Here is a 21,704-nt window from a genome sequence, read left to right as displayed (position 1 = left end):
TGTACAAGCAAGAATGTGCTATGGAGCCTGTAACAATGGATACAATTCTAGAATCTAAACTATTTATTACTGAGAATTTAAATAAGTATTTTCCTCAGTCAAAAATAAATTTCAATACAATAAAATGTCCAAAAATAATTTCACATAAAACATGGTGTTACAGAACTCATTTATAAAAATCCATATTCGAAATCCAAATAGCACACTAGCAATAGGTACATAAAATAACGCCTTTTATTAATCCTATTGTCGTACTGCGTGCTATTACTGTGAATTAAATATAAATACTACAAAAATATGTGTACCTGTACCGCGTACTTTCGACCCGATACAGCATCGGAATGGAACCCGCGATACTGCGAAGCAAGTGGTCGCCCAGCCACTGCGCAAAACCGTCCTTGCAAAGATGTACCTACTTAAAGATTATAAGAGATTTATAAAATTACCAGTAAATTATGTAATGTAATAGAATTAGTAATTCTTAACTTCTTCAGAAGGGACTTCTTTTTGTTACCTTTAGGGACCGAAAAGAGAGTTTACTCACACAACCAGCCATCCTGGCTCTCCAATCAAGGCTGATCTGCAAACTGCATCATGATTGGGTCTGTATCGAGTGCATACTTACAAAAGCTAATGGCACAGTAAAGTTAATACATCTACTTAGTTTAGCTATTCACCTACATGCCCCTTGTCCACATAGGGTCCCCCACAAGTCTCGATAACTGCTTGGTTCTCACCGTACTATCAGTTCCCGTGTGGTTTTGCACTCGGAATGAATGCACGCGTCGCTTACTAGTCACCTACTGGACACCCAGTATAAATTGTCCACCTACTGTCAGGACAAACCATTCCACTTCACAGTTTCTGTGAAGTGAGTGACTCTAATTATTAATATATTTAATAGTTAATTTTAATTTCTAACCGTCGACATGGGGGATGTCGTAGAACACCTTAAATTGCTGTTCGATCGGCCAAACGAACCCTTAATTACACCTAAGGGTGACAACAAAGCCGTCTTTCAGCTATCCGAAAAGCTTGTGGTAAGTTTCCATACATTTTCATTTACTAATTCTTTTGTTTGAAAAAAAATCATCCTTTCCTATAAAATGTTATTAATTTAATATCATGTATATGCATTTAACACTGCAACAGAAGTAAATGCTTCTACTAAATTGTTTTCAAAGGGTTTGGATATAGTACCTAAACCCTTTGAAAACAATTTAGTTTAATTGGTAGGTAGATGCTATTGGGTGTCACTTGTCTTTCCTTGTATTATACCTAAAAGTTTCTAACATTTACAGCCTCCGGAATACGCAAACAATGGCGTCGAATTAAACGACCGTTTCGGTGACGACGCCACTGAGAAAATCCCCCTCAAGACTTTGGACTCTTACCCTTCTTTCTCGAAGGCATCAGAACTGCCCAGAGATGCTGACTTCTCACTCTTCCTGCCAAAACACCAGGAAATGGCCACCGAAGTCATTGATGCTTTCATGAGTAAGTATTGTAACATCCAAGACCAAGAATTTGTGAGACTCCTTACTGCTACATAAATCGCATTAGTCAACTAAATCTAACTTTTATCAAGTTCAAGTTCTGTAAGTTACAAAATAAAACCAAAAGTGCTATCAAAAATTTATTAACAATAACTTAAGTATCTGTGATTTAAATATTCAAAAATGAAGAAAGGCTAGAAAGGAGGTAGAAAAGATGGAAGATAGCGAAAAAAAAATATAAAAAGGGAGTTCAGGATAAGATCAACTTAGAAGCAGAAGAATTTGAATTTAAGTGACATTAATGTGTCTAACTTATTAATCTATTATTTATTTGTACAGATGTACCACAGAATCAGCTGCAAGATTTCCTGTCAACATGTGTTTACGCTAGAGCAAACCTCAACCCACAGCTCTTCAACTACTGCTACTCAGTAGCACTGATGCACCGGTAAGACAACAGTCAATAATATAACATAATATTATATTACAACATAATTATTCTAAACATAAATTATACCATAAAGTACTACACTGTTTGACTATTGTCCATATTTAATACAATTATTATAATTCAAAGTATGTATACAATAAAAACTTGTCAGTATAAATATTTTATCAGTTTGCAAAAGCAAATGCTTTTAATAAATACATAGTTTTCATATCTTTATTTGTTTATACAAACATGTATGTATTATGTCTTAACTACACAGCAGACGCTTATATAAAATTCAGTTTAATTAGTTATTAACACCTATTTATTATGTTATAGTGATGACACCAAGAATGTGCCAATCCAGAACTTTGCAGAGACTTTCCCTTCCAAGTTCATGGACTCTCAAGTGTTCCAGAGAGCCCGTGAGGTGACCGCTGTGTTGCCACAAAATGTGCCGGTAAGTTGCTTAGTTTATTTCTTATCCTTACCACCACAGCAGTTATCACATTGCTTGTCAGATTCTGAACACATCACAGGCTTATAATTAGGTGTCCATGGCCCCAAACTATCATTAGAATAGAAATCCATGGGATACGTCCCATCATCTTTTAACCATTTACTATTACTTAGTGATACAGAGAACTCATAAGGAGTCAGTAGTGGCTTGGGGAATGATGTTCCCCAATCAATGGACAATCTTGGGCAAGCCACTTGAACAAAGGCATCCAGTTCAAATAATGCTAATTTGCTAGGGAAAATCTCTGACAGAAGTATCTTCACAAACTTTTTACCAGAGTTACTAACTTGCTTTTCTAAATTACTTAACACTTTAGTGCTGCCTTGTCTCCCTAATGTTCCAAGTATAAGGCCAAAACTGGTTGCTTGTTCAGCAATTTGGATTTGATTATGTCTATTTGCCTGCATGCTCTCATGTTCATACAGTTCTGAAGTAAATTTCTTCTCATAAGGGTCATATTTGAATGCAGGTATTTTAGGATTAGCTATCATAACAGATTCCAAGTGGAATCTACCATCACCTAAATATATCACTACATCAGAATTTAACTTAGGTGATGTACAGCCTAGGATCTCCCCAGGTGACAGAGGCTTACACTGTGGCACAGTCACAGTGTATTCCTCACTCCTAAGTATTTTAGCAACAGAATGCAAAGTTGTAACAAATTGTATTGTACTAACTAAGGCTAAGTGAGTTTGCTTTGGAAAGTTTAGTTTAACAGTTTCCATAAAATGTGAGGGGTCTATCTTAATATCAACAAATACATAGAGTACCTTGATGTCACATGTCTGATCTATAGGAATCAGGCAAGAGTGTCCGTAATGTACTAGCAGGTCGACACCAAGTGCTATGGCGGTGAAGTCATCTATGCAGCACGCGCCATACGTTACGTCTCCCATTATAACTGTGTCAGCTTCAGTAAAAGCCTCTATTATATCACACAGCGTCGTAGCAAACATCGTTAGACCTGTAATATATTATAAATCATTAATATCAGGCTGTAAGTAACACAAACAACATGATCTATAGGTTTCACTTTCTCATTACCTTCAGGTAGTTGAAGGGCGACACGCTTCGAACCCAATGATCTTATCCTCCATATAGTTTTGTGAATTTCAAAATTATAATTTTGCGGCAAGGTTTCACATGCTCTATTAAGAAGTGGATCATTTAATAATTCAGCAGGAATTTTGTTTACTGCACGTATATTTGGTTTGAAAGTCTTTCTTTGACCTTCTGGTTTTGCGCGTACTACGACAACGCCGGGACTTAAACCAAAATCTTCCATATTTTTGAACACTAAACACACATTTCCTTTAATAACTATAGCTTTTTGTGGACAAGAAACATTATTTTACAGGTTATTATTTTAATCAAAATATAAACACGCGCGGTGGCCTACGTGACTTTTCGCATGAAATAACGTTCCGTTTATAGGAGTGTCTAAATGTCAATTTATGAATTGAAAGTTTCGACAGAAATTAATCATTTCAGAAACCGTTTTTAATTCATAAAAATAATTTAATGTAACTTTAAATACTACTGATATTTATTTTAAGGGAGCTGCTTTATGAATTATTTCTATTATCGAATTAAATCTAAACATACTATGCGTATAATGAATCCTAAACAAGGGAAATCTGAAATGTCATTGTCAAAGCGTTACTTTTCACGCAAAAGTTTTATCCTGAAATAGCAATATTTCAAACTACAATATTAAATCACTGGGTAGAAGCTAACTTCCTAATTCACAACCACAACACACGATGAATGATGATGAAATAGTTTTTTTTTCCAAATAGTAATAGAATTAACTCAGTAATTCCAGCTGAATGAATCTATGTGTTTTTATTACATTATATTAACATGTAGTTCTTAGTGAACTTATCTACCCACTCGGGATTTATTGCATATAGTAACTGCTAACTTAAACGTAACTCACCACTATAGGTGCTATGCTAATCATCTTAGATTACTTACATATGAGCCATTTATTTTAGCGTATCCCGATCATCATCCCAAGGGACTACACCGCTACGGATTTGGAAGAAGAACATCGTTTAGCTTACTGGCGCGAAGATATCGGTGTCAACCTCCATCACTGGCATTGGCATCTTGTATACCCATTCACTGCAACTCAGAGATCAATTGTTGCTAAAGATCGTCGTGGAGAGCTTTTCTTCTACATGCATCAACAACTTATTGCTCGGTAAGTATTTTAAATATGTAATTTACCTATCTGTTTATCTTAATAATTATTTTAGATGTCCTGAAATGATCTAAGCACAAATACACTTATCTACTTACGTAGTATTGTAGGTGTTTACCTAGGTATTGGTATCCTACCCACTTTGTATGGCGAACCTACCTACCAAGAAGTTGGTCTTCACCGTTGACTAATGTCACCATAAAAATAATCTAACATTTTCTCTTCTTTATTCTAGTTACAACTGTGAGCGTCTCAACAACTCTCTGAAGAGAGTAAAGAAATTCAGCAACTGGAGGGAGCCAATCCCGGAGGCTTACTTCCCAAAGCTGGACAGTCTTACGTCAGCACGTGGTTGGCCGCCACGGCAAGCCAACATGTACTGGCAGGACTTGAACCGTCCCGTCGACGGACTTAACGTTACCATCAACGACATGGAGAGATGGAGGAGAAATGTTGAGGAGGCTATCTCGACTGGTAGGGTGACGTTGGTACGTATCAAAAATCTATAATAAAAATCGCTTCTTTACAGCCATACATAGGTAATTTGGTACCTATAACATAACAACAATAAAACTTAGTTATGAAATGCCTAAGATCTAAATATTAATCCACATTTTTTGATACCTTACGGAAGTTACGGATAATTCCAGGCGGACGGTACTTCAACCGATTTGACCATCGACATTCTGGGTAACATGCTGGAGGCCAGCATCCTGAGCCCCAACAGGGATCTGTACGGCAGCATACACAACAACGGGCACAGCTTCGCCGCCTACATGCACGACCCTACTCACCGTTACCTCGTAAGTGGCGGTAGCGCACCATTTCCTACTCAACTTACCTTTCATTTTCTAACTTTATACGTATATTTAAGGCCACACATGGCTAATGATAAAATTATTCGGACTGGCCACAAGTATTTTTATATAGCTTTCTGGAATTCTCCTGGCTTAGAAACCTTCAATTATTCTAATTTACAGGAAAGCTTTGGTGTCATTGCTGATGAAGCGACCACCATGCGTGATCCCTTCTTCTACCGCTGGCACGCGTGGATTGACGACACCTGCCAGAGGCACAAGGAGTCTCAGTACGTGCGCCCCTACACTCGCTCAGAGGTGAGTAAACTCAAATTCAACTAGATAGATACTACAGTAAATAAGAAGTTGTAAAGAGGATATTTTAAATCCCCCTTGTGTCTCCGTACCGTATGTCATCACTGCCAACAAATCCTGGTCTACAGACACTGCGGGGTTTTTTTTGTATTTTTATTTTGCGCACTGTACATTATAGTACATGACCCTGTTAGGGCGCTGTATAATTGGGCTCTGTATGTTTCTTTCAGCTTGAGAACCCCGGTGTTCAAGTGACCTCAATAGCAGTCGAGACTGCCGGTGGCCAACCTAACACACTCAATACTTTCTGGATGTCGAGTGATGTGGATCTTTCAAAGGGTTTGGACTTTTCCGACCGTGGTGCCGTATACGCTCGTTTCACTCATCTTAACAACAGAGCCTTCCGTTATGTGTGAGTATTCAGACGAAGAGTTCCCAGATTCCACCAGCAAAATGCTCTATACACTGATTTAATTGGATAATATCAATACATTACTTACCTACTTAATTAATATATATTATCCGACTTTCAGTATCAAGGTTAACAACACTGGCAGCGCTCGTAGGACAACTGTTCGTATCTTCATGGCACCCAAGTTTGATGAACGTAACTTGGTTTGGTCTCTTGCCGATCAACGCAAGATGTTCATCGAAATGGACCGATTCGTGCATCCATGTAAGTAAACAGCTAAAGCTAACTTTGCTGCCTTTTTAAAATCGTCCAATGTCAGAGTCAGAGTCTTACTGGCTAAAAACCACCCCGTTCCTACTTCTACCCTTCGAGCCGGAGCCCCGGTAAACTAGCTCCGGAAACTTTGCTGCCTGGCAATGTTTTCAAATACTTATTTTATTTTAATTTCCAGTGAATGCCGGCGAAAACACTATTACCCGTTCGTCGACGGATTCTTCCGTGACGATCCCATTCGAGCAGACTTTCCGTGACCTCTCGCCGCAGGGCAGCGACCCCCGCCGCACCAGTCTGGCAGAGTTCAACTTCTGCGGTTGTGGATGGCCTCAGCACATGCTGGTCCCCAAGGGAACTGAAGCTGGCGCTGCTTACCAGCTCTTCGTTATGCTTTCTAACTACGACCTAGACAGCGTAAGTATTTCCCTGTTGCTAGTATATCAAGCTACCTACACTTTATATAGTTGCCTAATAGTAGGTACAGAGAATCGATTGTGCATAATGCTATATCTTGTCTCACAGGTGGACCAACCTGACGGTACTCAACTGAGCTGCGTTGAAGCATCTAGCTTCTGCGGTTTGAAGGACAAGAAGTACCCTGACCGCCGCGCCATGGGCTTCCCCTTCGACAGACCATCAAGCATTGCCACCAACATCGAAGACTTCATCCTACCGAACATGGCGCTGCAAGATATTACCATCCGCTTGTCTAACGTCGTTGAACCAAACCCTAGAAACCCACCATCAACTGTTTAACCTGTCAACTTTCGTTAGCAAGGATCATGATTATAATAGAAACAACTGTATAGTTTTAGTAGGCACATAGGAATAAAAAAAGGCTGATTTTAAGTTAAGAGAACCAAGTGTAAATATTGTAAATAGAATTAATAATTATTTAGTCTTACTTATAGACCCGTTTATGAAATATGTAGAATAGATAATTAGATAGGATTACAATAAATGAATAGTAAAAGATTTCAGTATTTTTATTATTTCCCTTTACCCCTGATAAGTTATTTGCTAGTCATAATTCAAATATGGAAAAGAAATCACAATATTACTATTGTCCAATATTATAAAATTTTTAAAGTTCATGTTCGCACTCCTGGAAACCATCTCCAACAAGTTAATTATTTTTTTCAAAAGAGTGTAATAATTTTTTGTGCTGTCTGGCCAGACAGCATAAAAGTAAATGAAATCCCATCAATAAAAAAAGTCAAATTAATTTCTAAAAATTTAATAGAAAAAAGGCAAATTACAATAAACTATACTTAAAAATAACTTAATCTTAGTTACAGAAAACTTCACCGGCTTACCTGAAAACAAAATATACAAGTTAGAAGTTGCATTATCAATGATAAGTTAATAAACCTAATTGAATTATTTATCAGCCCTATCATTTAATATCACGTTGTTATCATAACAACATTTATTGGCTCATGTTGATTCTCATCATTTAAATTGTCTGTTATTACAAAATACAAAGCATTCAAACAATCATCTTCATTATTAGAACATTATTTTTGATAGACGCTGACCATCAGTAATGTACTTATTAAATTCCTCGAAGACTTGGAAGTCTTTTATCCACATGACAAAGAACTTAATAAGAGGAAAATATGAATTTGCTCGATTTCAGATGATTGAACGAAGAGCTTACTGTAGACGTTAGTAAATCATACATCTCTCACCTGTCATATTATAACCAGCATATCAGTAGATATCTGAAATAAAAATAAATACAATAATCAGTATAATCTCATAAATAGAGCTAATTTAATGTGTCACAGTTAAAAATCAGGCCTATCATTTAATATCACGTGTTAATCATATAAACACATTTCGGCTCGTGTTATTGTCATCATTTTATCAAGATAAATACAATCCAAGTAGCAGATATCACCTCAATTGTCAATAATCGATACTGTTTGCGTTTTACAAGACATGCCGACCGCATGGCCTAACCAAATAATCTTATCGTAAAGCTGCCTTGATAGGTAAACATAAGTAAAAAATCTTTATCACAATACTAAATCGGGCAGACTGATATTAGTTTAATCAATAATCATATGCAATTATTAAGATAAAACTATAATAAAAGAAAAGACAGTTGCACGTGGTGAGATATAAAACTATGACATGGGAATGGGATCTTAAATTAAAAATTAGTTAAATTGAATTCTGCAAGTACATAAGTTATTAATCCTTATGCTCTATTTATTGTTTTATTTCAATGAATTATACCTAATTCATCTAAACAGAAGTTGTAGTTAGTAAAATAATCTTACCTCCGTTAACTTCGATCACTCCACGTTGAATGAAAATGAATGCGATGCGATTGCGATCCATGCAATGTGAATGAAATAATGAATGAGTGAAGGGATGACGAGAAACAACAGTAACTAGCAATACCTACTAGCGTTATTAGTTATAATAATATACAGCGTAAGATATTCAATAACGGATCTAACGAAATAGTCGTTACTTTATTTCAACAAAAACTGTTATAAATATTAACTGTTATAAATAACAACAACAACATGTTAAATATATTTTTTACTTTCTTTTGAAAAATAATTTATTTTTACATTCGAATAAACTTTGTTTTTTTTGAGAATTTTCGTTAGTTTATGGTTAGAGATATTCATTACAAATAATAATTACTTAACGTGAATAAACTTTTAACTAAGCCTCGATCAGTTTTCATTAAAAATAAATTATTTTTAATTACTTAATGTAAGTAAACAAAAATAAACTTTACATAATAATAACAACTAAGCACTCTGTATTATACAATCAGATAGTCCTAACTCCTAAGTCTGATAGTAAGTACCAGTAAGTAGTAAGGGAAGTTCATTAAAATCATAACATAGTTTTGTAACACATTTTAAAATGTGCTTGCAACACGTTGTAAATAACGTCCAACTGTAAAATTATAATATTTATAACAGATAATATATTTTATATTACAACATTAAAAACAGCTGTTAGAAAAATATAATATAACGTATAGTGCATTGCGACAATACTTCTGTGCTCAATACTTTTCAAAGTCGAAGAGAACAAAAAACGGATGAAATCGATGAAACAAATGAAACGAGCTTGAAATTTTTATCGCGCCTACAGACAGTGCTACAGAAGGGACAGTCTGGTTTTCTGTTTGACTGATAATATCGTTATCTCATAATAGTACCTAACTACGAAGTTTCATGCAGCAGCATAACTACTTAAAAAAATTCCAATAAAAACTAGAGGTTAGACTAGAGATTTAAAAAGGGATTAATCATCAGTATTTATCTAACAATGTATGTACGAGGCGGATATAATGCCACAGGTATTCTCACTAGTTGAACTCTACATGTTGTAGATACGGCAGCGACAGGTGCAAAGAAGTGGCGACATGACTTTAAAATACTAATTCTTCTTAATACACGAGGAAAGGGGAATTGAAATCAAACTTTGACCTTGCTACTTTAATGAAGGTCAAAGATGTTTAGACAGCACCCTGACTATAAAGGACTTCAAGTCCACTCTGTGTTGTGAGAGTGCAGCTACTCAACTCTCAGATAGAGTTTTGCTTATATCGTGATGAACTCCATTTTCCTCAACCTTTAGGGAGTCATGTCTTAGCAACACGTAAGCACCTTTTGAGGTCGACGTACCTACTCACTTGGGGTGGAACACAACGCAAATATTGCTTCAGGTCGGTTTTTTGTGAAGCCATTGAACTAAGTAGGCCTACTCTATTATACCTATATGTAAAAAATAAGTGAGTGGCACAAGGGTCGACGGGCACAAGGCGTGTGCCTTGCCTCTTCAATAATTTTAATAGGTTAGGCGTTAAGTGACAAGTTAGTTTTTTAGAATTCGGAATCATGAATCAAACTAGTAGAGTATTTAGACACAAAACTAATTCTCATAGGCAACTTTACTCCGCTAAACGTAGTAGATGACCTACCTACCTAGTTTCTATCTAGATTTTATGTCATTCATATGTGTGTAGTAAAAATCATTGGAGTATCACTGTTTGTGTAGGAAAACTACCTACTATATTGTAGGTACACGCTTAGAGGGATTGAATTTCCGTTAGTAACTTTAGCCACGACACGTGGTGTACATTTTTATAGACAAAAAACCATACAAAAGAGATTGGAACACCGGTCCGCCCTTCGATACATGGAGAAATAAGAAGGGGAACTTGTAGGTAGGTGCAATCTGACGAATGTTAAAAAGTTACAGAATAAAGTTAAAATAATTTACCGTTATTAATCTCTGAATATACATATTAGACCGAATTTAATACCTGTTGGATTTTTGTTTTACTTTTAATAGTCTATTCAAATTCTTTATTTTCCTTAATGTAGGTATACATAAGTTCTTAAATAATGTAAATACCAGGTTTATTATTTTGTAGTATTTATACATTTTAAATCTATAAGTTTTTGTGGAAGATTTGGCTATTTATCATCACGCTTCCACACTTACAGGTAGGTAGAGGTACGCACAGAGCATATTGGTGCTAGGTGGTAGGTATTTAGAGATTAATCAGGTAAACACGAAAACTTGTAACGTTATGTACCCATGTACACATTCGACCGCCTTATTATAAAGCTGAAGTTTGTTTGGTTAAATGATTTAACCACTATTTCGTATGCTGTACTCGTTCGAATAAAAAAAACGTCTTTGTGAACCCATATCTCCAGGAAGGCTATAAAATTGATCGATACCTCAAACGACCTAAGATGAATAGGATCTAGTCAGCGGTTGAAACCGCGCAGGAGTAGGTAGTTTTATATGTGTACATCGTCTAAGCGCCTACAAGAATATTTATAGCAATATACTAATCATCGCCAGATACCTATACCTTACAGTATCTTTAAAATATACCCCAGGGAACGTGTAGGTACCTATTGAGTGTTCAAAAGCACATCTGGCGGTTCATTTCAAATAACTTTGTGAATATCTACTTATACACTCAATACTAACTCAATAGCCCAGTCTATGGTATCCATATAATACTCGTATACCTACAATAATTTCAAAAGGGGAGATGTTAGGAGTTTCAGCGCAAAAAAGTATTATTAACTTTTTCGACCGCCAGAGGGCAGATCAGGCAATGGAAGCAATCGTTATGACGTCATGGGCTCGTGGCATGGCTGGGTGGCGGGCGTGCCGCGTGTGGCATGGATGCCTACTTGGCTAGCGTCATAACGCAGCTAGCGATATCTAGCGGCGCCGAACAGAGTTAATTTACCTATATAAGTATATAATATACACAGGTACATAGGTAAACGACGCGGCGTGATACTATAGTATTCACGAAACGGGTTTTTCTCTCATCAAACTCTTGCCCAGTAACACAGCAATAAATAATATAAAAGAAAGCTTAAGTTTAATAAGTTAACGTACGTTTTTAGACTCCTGTAGCACCTATTTACCTACTAACTAGGTATTGGATGACGTCATTTTAGATACTAAAGGAACTACCTAGTATAAGAGTTCTAGGATGGCAATTTATGTTCGAATAAAAATATCAGTCGATAGTTCATAATGGCAATTAAATAATAATATTCTTCAAAGAATAAAGAACAAGGGAATTGTACTTCATGTGGGTAATTAAACATTTTTTTCAATTACAGTGGTCTTTTTTATTTAAATAAAAAAAATACATCATTTTCAGTTCTATAAGTACATTAACAATTCAGTAAACTTTTACCAAATCAACACTTCCATCTTGTTGACCTGAGATCAGAAATAAATAAGACCGACGGCGGTAGTAAGGGTTCTGCTAGTGTCCAATAGCACATTTAGTAGTAATTTTCAAAGAAACATTTATCGGATCAGTAGTTCTTACTTACAATTAGTGTCTACGATTTGTAATCTAAACTTACCTACACTGTTATACTCGATTGATTTAATAATATACACTCATAATGGAAAGTATCTAGCTAAATATTTTTACAAATATTCTGTAACTTAACTCACATAAGAATTATTCTAAAACAGGCTGATAGCTTGCTACAAACAGAATTATACATGAGAGAGAAAAATAAATAAATACAAGGAGCTTACTGGAATTAGAAAATTATTTAATTTTTGCGATTTGTGATCAATTCACATTTTCGTCTTACAAAATAATATTTATTCTACACAGCAATAGAGGAGGCTACAGATCCATTTCAAAACCATTTAAACAGATTTTACTTTATTTGTGACAATCAAACAATCACATAGCACTTAAACCACCATCCATGATAATATTATAATATTACATGGGCAATGGCAGCAAAGCTACAATTGTTACAACTCGTTTGTTGTGCTGATGGTAAATACATTTTCAGAGGACTTATACACTGAATTTACAACTTGTGTTAAAGACACCATTCAACAAGAATTCGTTACCTAATTTCACCATACTTCTGGTATTCCTTTAATATTGTTAAATAAGTTTGATATAGCTTAAGTTATTTACACAATACTGCTTGATAACATGGATGTGCATCCTGGTAAAGCAGGGTTGTCGGTCTACGGGTGCCACTAGTACAGTCTGCACACTCCCTCAACATTAATGTTATTTACCTTTAGCTGTGATAGTAACAGTTGACTTTGCAGGTTGTGGTATGATTGTTATCTCATCACTTATCTTCAGAGGTCTCAGCAGAGGATCTGACTCAGGTTTGGTTGAAGATGCCGGTGTCTTGCTCTTATCCATGACACGCTTAGCCACAACACTGTGAGCAGAGTAGACATGATTCTCGAATTGTTTGTACATACCAAATGTGGCTGTGCACACTGTGCACTTGTATGACAGGTGCGCAGGCTTCAAAGTCATGTTGTGGTCCCTTGAAACATGGTTAAGTAGCTTCCACTGGTACACTCTTCCACACACTGGACACCTGCCAGCATCTTTGCCTTTGTTTGCAGCTTCTTGCATGGAACTCGTGACCAACCCATGGGAACCAAGAAGATGTCTTTCCAATCCTTGGTCAGTGAAAAACCTAAATTGGCATTTCTGGCAATTCAAGGGTGGCCTGTTATAGATCATCTTGGGATGAATCTTAACTTTGTGTATCCATTGCATGTGGTTCCTCAATTGTTCTAAATCCTTGATGTATCCATCACAAATTTCACATATCACAAAGGTTGCCTTAGAGTTTTGTGATGAGTGTGAAGATGATGGTTGCGGAGCTCGCGGAAGTGGAGTAATTGATATCTTAGGTGTAGCATTGTTGGTCTGGTTTTGTATCATTGGATAATTGGCAATAGTGGTACCAACAGCTGGTGTGTTGTGCATGATCATGACACCACTGCGTATCATCGGCACACCCGACACGGGCTGCGGACGCGGCGGGCCTGTGGTCGGGGGCCGACCGCGAGGCCTGCCTAGAACAGGCATACTTGGAATTACATTTGCCATATTTATCTGTGGCCGGCTCAGATTATTCATATTCATCTGTGTCCTATTAAAGTTGGATTGGTAAGAGCCTACCATGTTATTACGCGCCCTTGTTAATTTTGGTATTTTTGCAGGTGGTTCCCACTCTATTGGAGGTGCGAGATTAAGATCTGGTTTGAATTTCTTAGCGCAAGCAATAAGATGCCGCGCTAATTTGGTCTTACTGTTGTCCTCAAAGTGACAATTAGCACACTGTTGGTAGGCCGGGGCTCGTTCCAGCCTGCCCCGAATATTATGCTCAGCTTCCATGTGGAACAATATGTCATGGGGACTACGAATTTCAAATTCACATGAATTGCATTTGTAGATGTTATTTCGCATGTGCGGTGCCTCTAGATGATGCGCCATGACGAGCATGGACTCTGTCTTAAAACTACAAAACTCACATCGTCTCTGAACAAGAGCATATGGAGCATTTGTTTTCTTGCTGAACTCTAAGTTCTGAGTAAGTGATGCTATAGCTGCCTCAGTAGCCTTTGTGCTTTTGCCTGTTTTCTTTTCCTTGTATAATTTTCGATTTTGATGTTTGAGTAGGTCACTCTGTACATATTCTTGAACTAAGTTCAAACCAACATTGATAAAAAATTGTCCAAGAGAACAGTCAAAATAGCTGTCTGGTTTACCACCACTAAGTCCTTTAGCAATCAGGCTGATTGGGTCTTTTAGATCAATAGTATCATCTCTGTCCTTAATGACTACAGCATCATCATCAGTGCCTTCGGAGTCTGATGAAGATTCACCATCCCAGGAGTCATCATCTTCTTCTTGGCCACGCCTTCTTTTCTGTTTTTTCTCAGTTTTTTTATCCTTGATTGAATCATCCGCACTTTTATTATCACTAATTTCATCATCTTCCTCCAGCTCTCCTCTCTCAATCTTTTCCTGCCTCTCTTTTTCCTTCTTCTCTTTTTCGATCTTTTCTTTTTCAAGTTTTTCCTGCTCTTCCTTTATTTTGAGTTCCTCCAATTCTTTTCCCAACTTGTCTACAAATTCCCTAAATGGTTTTACAGAGGGCTTTTCATATACATAGGGAACTATAAAGGAAGGAGCTTCAACAACAAACATATCATCAGTGAGGGAAGGCAGTATGTTTGGTAGTGGAGCAGGTGTTTGAGTGTTACTATTGTTGTTGGCATTTTTCACACTGACTGGAGTAATGGTAGTACCACGAGCGGCAATACTCTGACACAAGTTGTGTGCATCCAGTGCACTTGTAGAGGTGGGTTTGCTAGGTACTGACACTGGTGGTTTAGTAGTTAATATAGAATTAGTATCTATGATAACTACAGTTGGTTCACTATTCTGATCTCCGTTTGACTTGGATTGTTTGTTTGCCAAATCTGCCAAACTTCTAGTGTCACTGACTACGATAGGCTTGTTCTTATTGGAAGGAGTTTCATTTAGGGGATCCTCCACAGACACTTCTTCGATATCTGATTCATCTCCACCATTTTCAAGATGTTGCTCTTCAATTTTTTTCTCTTGCATGTTTTTATTTTCACTTTGTGATTCATCAGAACTTTCATTACTATCTGTACTTGAATTAGAACTGTCATCATCGTCATCATTAGTCACTACACAATCTTCATCGTCGTCACTAGTAATCTCATGAACCTCAGGGGCAGGAGAGCCTCCATTTTGGCTCTGAGGCTCATTTTCATTTTCAGAGTCACTGCTGTCATCTTTAGGCTGGCTTCCTTGTGATGTATCGTCATCACCTTCCGTGCGTTCGTCTGCAAGAAACGTCAGTCATAGATAAAACAAACAATCAAAACAAATCGTTGCACTAACTAGTTTGTTCAGTAGCTTAGAACAGTACAAGTTACTGCACAAATCAAAACTATTTGACGTAGTAAATGTTAACAACTATGTGACATAACTAAAAGTTAACTCATATTGGCAACCGTGAGCGTCCGGCAATTACGGAGACGCTAGAAAGACCAGTAAAATCTAGATATCGTAGTAACCTTAACGTTTACGATCGCATCAATAAACTGCTGCTTAGCATTTCAAATTCAGCATTTATGAATTGATACTTGAAAAAATGTATTTTCATTTATCATATAGCGTCATTATATCATGTGGAGTATGGACCGCCATATGGGATTCCATGGCATTTCTCCGAAAAAACAACTCTACCAGGTTTGATGGTAAACACGTTAAGATTATAAACAATTTATGAAAATTATTATACCCTGTATTGAGATAGATACCTGTAGCTGTAGAAATTGACATTTTCTGGCGAATTTCGTATTAAAAACCGAAAAATAGCACAATAGCACAGTAGCGGAAACCAAACCAAATCAAGCTGTCATTTCAAAAGGTTTTTAATATGTCACGTTCCGTAGCAGACTAAGAACCGTTATTATTAATTTTAATTATATGAGAGAAATTAAACTTCACTGTTTGTTTATTCAAACTAAAAATATTACAATATTATGAATTGTGACTGAAACTTGGTCTAATATACAGTTTCTCGTTTTTATATTGATGAAATAGAAAATGGCGGCATCGTGACTTATTAAATAACCTTTAAATAAAAATGGTGGGAAAGGGAGGGATTTCGGTGGGGGAAGGACGCGGTACATTAGTGGAGAAATATTGTAAAAAGAAATGCGGGAATTTTAAATATTATGTTCATTTAGTTTAAATTAATTTCAAATTAACAATAATTAATTAAGAATACTTGTATTTATGTTTTATTTATTTTGTTTATATTTAAAAAACATAACTGTCCGTTTCCTCAAAATTTATCGCTGGTCTTAATTTTTTAATCAGTACTTACACACACATCATATGTACCTACAAGAACAGAAAATATTCTTCCTAATAAATTGGTAGGTGCCTCAAACGGGTAGAAATTATGGTCTCTTTGAAACCTTAATTCACATAAAAATAAGTACTTAAATTAGGTTTGCAAGAGTGGCGGCGCGTGATTTCCAAGTTTGGGGTGGATTTCGAAATGTATTCCTTGAAATATAAATATTATTATGAACAAAACATCTAACTTCATTACGAACACAGGACCTGTTGCTCTTGCGAGAATAACTTGGGGTAAATAGGGAACCTGAGTGATGAGGTCGTAATCTAAGCAAGTTTCTTTCTATTATATAATATCTTAGTAGCTAGTCACGCAATATAAATTACATACTTACTATACATAGATATCGATACCATTTCTTATCTTCCTCCACTCTTAGCTGTTTTAATTTTATTTTATCATAGTAAAATATCTACTAAATCACATAGTATAACAAAGTTGTTTTGTCTGTATGCTTAGATCTTTAAAATTACGCATTTTTTCTTATAGTTATAATAATTCAAGAGGAAAGTTTGTGTACCTATAATAAAGATGTGCGAAATTGCGCGCGGAAAGCTGGAAATGTATTAGATTTTAATTAACCCTCCAAACACTTAAAATGTTTTCTTTGAATATTTTAACTTAATAATAAAATAAAAACTACTTCGACCATACTTCAACTTTATTATATAGAACGAAGACCTTCGGGCACTGTGGCGCCCTCTTCCTAAGTAGGACCATAGTTAAAAGTTCTCTATTCTTTATGGTCCCACAAATCGTCTTCGGATAAACTTCCGAAGTTCTGCTTCTGTCTCATTTATCGGCTCTACTTTTTGAATAGTAGCCATAGACTATAAATTAATACCAATGAGTTAACTTTTGTGTAACTGCTGACATTATGGTGCGAATGCGCAGCTCGCAAGCTGTGCGCGGGCGGCATTTGAATATAAAATTCGTGAGGGTAAAGATGCAAATTATTACAACATGGTAGACTTCGGGTCCTATATTAGGGTAGGGCAAAGTGTTATTGCTTCCACCTTAAAAAGGTCTACCCAATCTATTATTACCTAATTATCTATGTACACCTTACAGTACAGTGTTGCAACACCTCAAATGTAACAGTCCTTACCCTTAATGGTTTAGTTTTTTCTATGTTTTTGAAAGCCTCATTAAGGTACTAATAAATAAAAAATCTATTCATAGTAAAAAAGTTTATTTAGATTTAAAAGGTAAAAACATAACATGTATTTTATATAAAAAAAGTTATAAAATGATAGTTAAGTACAGTCATTAATAAATTACCTACATTATAAATAATAGCAAATACAACATGGCATAACATCAAATATTTCTTTTCAGTTTAATTTTATAGGCACTAGCTTCCCGACCCGGCTTCACATGGTCATAGTTCCCTAATGTGAAATTATAAACTATAACATTAAATTAATAAGTAATATAATATCCTAGTAAAAATCTAATTTGGGAAATATTCTTGATACAGTTTGGCACAGATACCCAAATAATCTCATCTTATGAACTTAGTTAATTGCTCTATGTATGCTAGAGTCGGCTAGAGGAGATAATAATAATTCTGTCTTACATATTTTCTTCTTCAATACCTTCTTCTTCAGCTTCTTTGAATGGATCAACCATAACTGTTTCATCAGGTTTTCTAATAACTCCCATTTCCTCAGCAGCATTAAGACATTTCTGAGCATTTTCAACTGTCCTCTTAACATCTGGATCTTCTAATTTTGTGATAGCCATTAATATTTCCATAATGTCTGTTTCAAATACTTTAGCAGCAATATCTTTATCATCGGAAATTATGTTGTAAAGCATGTATGTTCCTCTGTACTGGATTTCCTTGTTTGGATTAGCCAAGAGACACCTTAGTGTTTCTGGCCAGACTTGGGCATCTAATAATTTTCTGCAACATATCTTACTTGCAGATGTCAATATGCATAAAGCACCTGCAGCTGCCATCACTGTGTCTGTGTCTTCCTCTTGACACAGAAGATACAAAAATTTCGTTTTGTCATTATTGCCCTCATAGGTTTTGATAACCTCATCAGATTGTACTAAGTTACAGATACACTGTGTTGCTGCTCTTAGCAACATTTCATGATCTTCATACAAGTAATGTTCAATTTTAGCAAGACCACCTTCTTTCAATATCCTATTTCTTGTAGATTCACTCATTCCAGCCAGGTTGCAAAGGGCCATCAAAGCTTCAAAATTCTCCAAAGCAGTGCAGTCAGGGTGAAGTAAGCCTACAAGAGGTCTGACAACTTCTAAATTCCTCTGCCCTGGAAAAGCTACTTCTGGGTTGATTGTTATTCCAATTCGTGCTAGTGCTTGGGCTGCTTGCTTTTTTCCATTGTTAGTGCCTTCAAGTGACATTGGAATTAACACTTTTGCACCACCTTGTTGCACAACCAAACCTCTGAGTTCTGGCAAGCCACATATAGCATTAAAAACTCGCGCAATTAATTCTCTAGAATTGTGACTCTCAGTTTTGGCCAGGGCAACCAATCCAGATGTTACACCAGCTTTAGCTAATACAGTTATTCTTTTGTTAATAAAATCTGGATCATCCAATTCATGTGTTTCTGGTATATGATGTTTGGCAAACTTTGCAAGCTCCATCATTTCTGGCATGACCTCTTGTTTTTCATAAGCATTACACAAGTTGACCAATGTGGTAACAACACCATAGAGACAAGATTGATCGCCACTTTTAGCTAATTCTATAAGAGCATGCAGAGCAGCTTTATCTTCAACCAGTTTTTCTTTCACATCTGCATCCAAAGTCAAGTAGGAAAGCCCTTCTGCAGCCCATTTCCTGACATCATTTTCTTTAGCTGGATTAACAAGGAACTTCCTGCAAGCTTCAGCTAGCTTTTTAGTAGAACCATCAGCAAAAGGCCGTACAGATGCATCATCTCCTCCAAAACTACCTACTTTACAGAGACCAACTAAGGCTCTCACCCTAACTGCATCATCTTTACTCTGATATAGCTTTTTCAAAATGTCTACTCCCTTGTTGATTATAGTTCTAGCTTTATCTTTTTTGGATGCTGCAGCCACCAAACATTCACAAGCAACTTTTTGTTGAAGAGGATCTTCAGTTTGGGCCATGACCAATATCATTTCAATAATACCTTCTTTTGAAATAACATAATTTCCAACATCCAAAGGTCCCCTTAGCAAAGAGGTAATAGCCACTGTGACTCTAACTTTTGACTCCAAATCAGGTGACATTAGCTTATCTTTCACAAAGTCATCAACTTGGTTATTGAACTTTTCTCTGGCTTCATCATAATACATATTCTCATAGATCCTTGCCAGGCAAGCTGCAGCTATGGTCCTGGAAGAGGGAGTGATGTTCAATGCTGATTCATATTTGTACTCTTCTAGTTCACTGCAAACCTCAAGCAGCCGCTGCAGTCCTTTGATTTCAACAAATCTTTCAGCCCAGTTTATTGCACTGTAATGGCAGTTCCTCATAATTAACTCAACAATGGCATCCCTTGCCTGTCCACTGATTACTCTGTTTGTTATTGAGTAAGTTAAACAAGTGAGCAGAGTATCTATCTCACTTTTGTATTCTTCACAGAGTTTTGGGTCTGGTGTGGAGTCTTTTTTGTTATCCATTCCAGAAAATGTGTTAAGTAAAACTTGCAGGCAATACTGAGCTGCACTGACCCTCTCTTCATTTTCACTATCAATGACTTCCAGCAGCCAGGGTATACCAACAATCTTAATCACTGCTTTTGTTCTTTCAACATTTCTCTTACAAAGTTGACTTATGACTCTCACTGCGTTAATGTATATTTCAGCATGTTTCTCAACTTTGAGTAGTTGCTGTATTTTGTGAACTACACCATTTTTTAACATAATTTCAGCACCAGCATTTTCTTTAGCAAGCACCAAGAGGTTAGACATAGCTTTTTCACGTTTTTCAAGATCTTCTTGTAAGTTAAATGCAAGTTTAAACATTTGTTCCACTTTGTTGCTTGTTTGAGCACTCTGCCTAGCTCGCTCTTGCACTATAGCATGTAGCCGCGACAGTACAGGTTGCACTGCCTTGTTAGTAGGATCTACTGTAAATATAGCTTTAGCATCACGGTATGCTTCTTCAAATCTGTCCAAAGATTCCAGGGCTTGTGAACGCCGAAATAGGGCTTTTGGATCTTCCGGCACGATTCGTAGGGCTTCATCGCAATCTTTGATAACATTTTCATAGCTCTTCGTTTTTAAATAAGCAGCAGCACGATTTTTCAAGTAAGTAGACAGATCACGGCTGTCTTTCTCAGCGAGGTCGATAGCCTTACTGTAAAGGGATATGGCTTCTTCATAGTTCTCGAGTTTAAAGGCTTCATTTCCTTTATTCTTATAGGTTTCCGCTTCTTCACTGTGAACTCCCATTGTTTTTTCCGTCAACTTTATCAAACGATATATTAGTGTGTTGGTCCCGTAACCCTTTTATACACATTTAACGATTGTTCTAGTAAAGTCTGGTAAGTTCATCTCACTCAAATACCCATGCCCATAGGAACTAAAATAGATATTTATTTTTGTACCGCTTGAAAAGAAGACAGCACAGACAGGTATTTGATCCGTGACAGCTACGTTTTGAACTTAAACTTTATAAAAATAATGTAATGTCCACCAATATTTTAAATGTGCCTTTTATGTTATGATTATTATACAATAGTAAAAACATTTTATTTTCAGTATATACAGTCATTTCAAAGGATAAATTTCCATGACATTATTCTAAGAAAAAATATTAGAACAATCTTATTAACCAATACATCGTCGGAATTTGGAAGAAATTAAGCAAGTTTTGGAACGTATCACTGACTATGACTAATCTACATAGTGTCCATGATTGTCTATGTTTATGACCCATCTGTTTGCGAAAACAGGAAAAACTCTTTCAAAGAGTTCTGTTTTAGAACAATAACATGCTATTTAATACATGGATTGT

The 21,704-nt window shown here is 36.3% G+C and overlaps 4 protein-coding genes across 4 annotated transcripts; 1 reads left to right on the top strand and 3 right to left on the bottom strand.

Moving 5' to 3' along the window:
- Positions 1-842: 842 nt before the first annotated feature.
- LOC118274553 (phenoloxidase 1) lies at positions 843-7,427 on the top strand. The gene is made up of 12 exons (XM_035592112.2): positions 843-1,040; positions 1,302-1,497; positions 1,836-1,944; positions 2,266-2,386; positions 4,447-4,655; positions 4,891-5,143; positions 5,306-5,458; positions 5,636-5,770; positions 5,998-6,179; positions 6,301-6,443; positions 6,631-6,866; positions 6,975-7,427. Exons 1-12 carry the CDS (start codon positions 930-932, stop codon positions 7,206-7,208), a joined length of 2,082 nt encoding a protein of 693 aa, XP_035448005.1. The 5' UTR covers positions 843-929; the 3' UTR covers positions 7,209-7,427.
- Positions 1,624-3,919, bottom strand: LOC118274554 (2-(3-amino-3-carboxypropyl)histidine synthase subunit 1). The gene is made up of 2 exons (XM_035592113.2): positions 3,494-3,919; positions 1,624-3,413 (listed from the first exon to the last, which is right to left on the bottom strand). The coding sequence occupies exons 1-2, from the start codon at positions 3,732-3,734 to the stop codon at positions 2,401-2,403; spliced, it is 1,254 nt and encodes a 417-aa protein (XP_035448006.1). The 5' UTR covers positions 3,735-3,919; the 3' UTR covers positions 1,624-2,400.
- Positions 7,428-12,075: 4,648 nt separating the features above from the next.
- On the bottom strand, positions 12,076-16,451 carry LOC118274644 (uncharacterized). The gene is made up of 2 exons (XM_035592282.2): positions 16,122-16,451; positions 12,076-15,641 (listed from the first exon to the last, which is right to left on the bottom strand). The coding sequence occupies exons 1-2, from the start codon at positions 16,141-16,143 to the stop codon at positions 13,024-13,026; spliced, it is 2,640 nt and encodes an 879-aa protein (XP_035448175.2). The 5' UTR covers positions 16,144-16,451; the 3' UTR covers positions 12,076-13,023.
- A 1,453-nt stretch (positions 16,452-17,904) lies between these two features.
- LOC118274680 (protein unc-45 homolog B) lies at positions 17,905-21,596 on the bottom strand. Its single transcript, XM_035592335.2, has one exon. The coding sequence runs from the start codon at positions 21,137-21,139 to the stop codon at positions 18,305-18,307; it is 2,835 nt and encodes a 944-aa protein (XP_035448228.2). The 5' UTR covers positions 21,140-21,596; the 3' UTR covers positions 17,905-18,304.
- Positions 21,597-21,704: the final 108 nt, after the last annotated feature.

This window comes from Spodoptera frugiperda, chromosome 11 (assembly GCF_023101765.2).
Source record: "Spodoptera frugiperda isolate SF20-4 chromosome 11, AGI-APGP_CSIRO_Sfru_2.0, whole genome shotgun sequence".
NCBI classification, from domain to species: domain Eukaryota; kingdom Metazoa; phylum Arthropoda; class Insecta; order Lepidoptera; family Noctuidae; genus Spodoptera; species Spodoptera frugiperda.
Note: the sequence above shows the minus strand (reverse complement) of the source record. Positions and strands in the feature narration are given on the sequence as shown.

What these genes read in the sequence shown, in the direction of transcription:
- LOC118274553 (XM_035592112.2), top strand. Translation starts at nt 930, where the DNA reads ATGGGGGATGTCGTAGAACACCTTAAATTGCTGTTCGATCGGCCAAAC. An exon ending in CATCAACAACTTATTGCTCG is followed by an intron (nt 4,656 to 4,890) that starts GTAAGTATTTTA and finishes TCTTTATTCTAG; the next exon opens with TTACAACTGTGAGCGTCTCA. An exon ending in AACAGAGCCTTCCGTTATGT is followed by an intron (nt 6,180 to 6,300) that starts GTGAGTATTCAG and finishes TCCGACTTTCAG; the next exon opens with TATCAAGGTTAACAACACTG.
- LOC118274554 (XM_035592113.2), bottom strand. Translation starts at nt 3,734, where the DNA reads ATGGAAGATTTTGGTTTAAGTCCCGGCGTTGTCGTAGTACGCGCAAAA. An exon ending in CGCCCTTCAACTACCTGAAG is followed by an intron (nt 3,414 to 3,493) that starts GTAATGAGAAAG and finishes AATATATTACAG; the next exon opens with GTCTAACGATGTTTGCTACG.
- LOC118274644 (XM_035592282.2), bottom strand. Translation starts at nt 16,143, where the DNA reads ATGTCAATTTCTACAGCTACAG. An exon ending in GTCAATTTCTACAGCTACAG is followed by an intron (nt 15,642 to 16,121) that starts GTATCTATCTCA and finishes CGTTTCTTGCAG; the next exon opens with ACGAACGCACGGAAGGTGAT.
- LOC118274680 (XM_035592335.2), bottom strand. Translation starts at nt 21,139, where the DNA reads ATGGGAGTTCACAGTGAAGAAGCGGAAACCTATAAGAATAAAGGAAAT.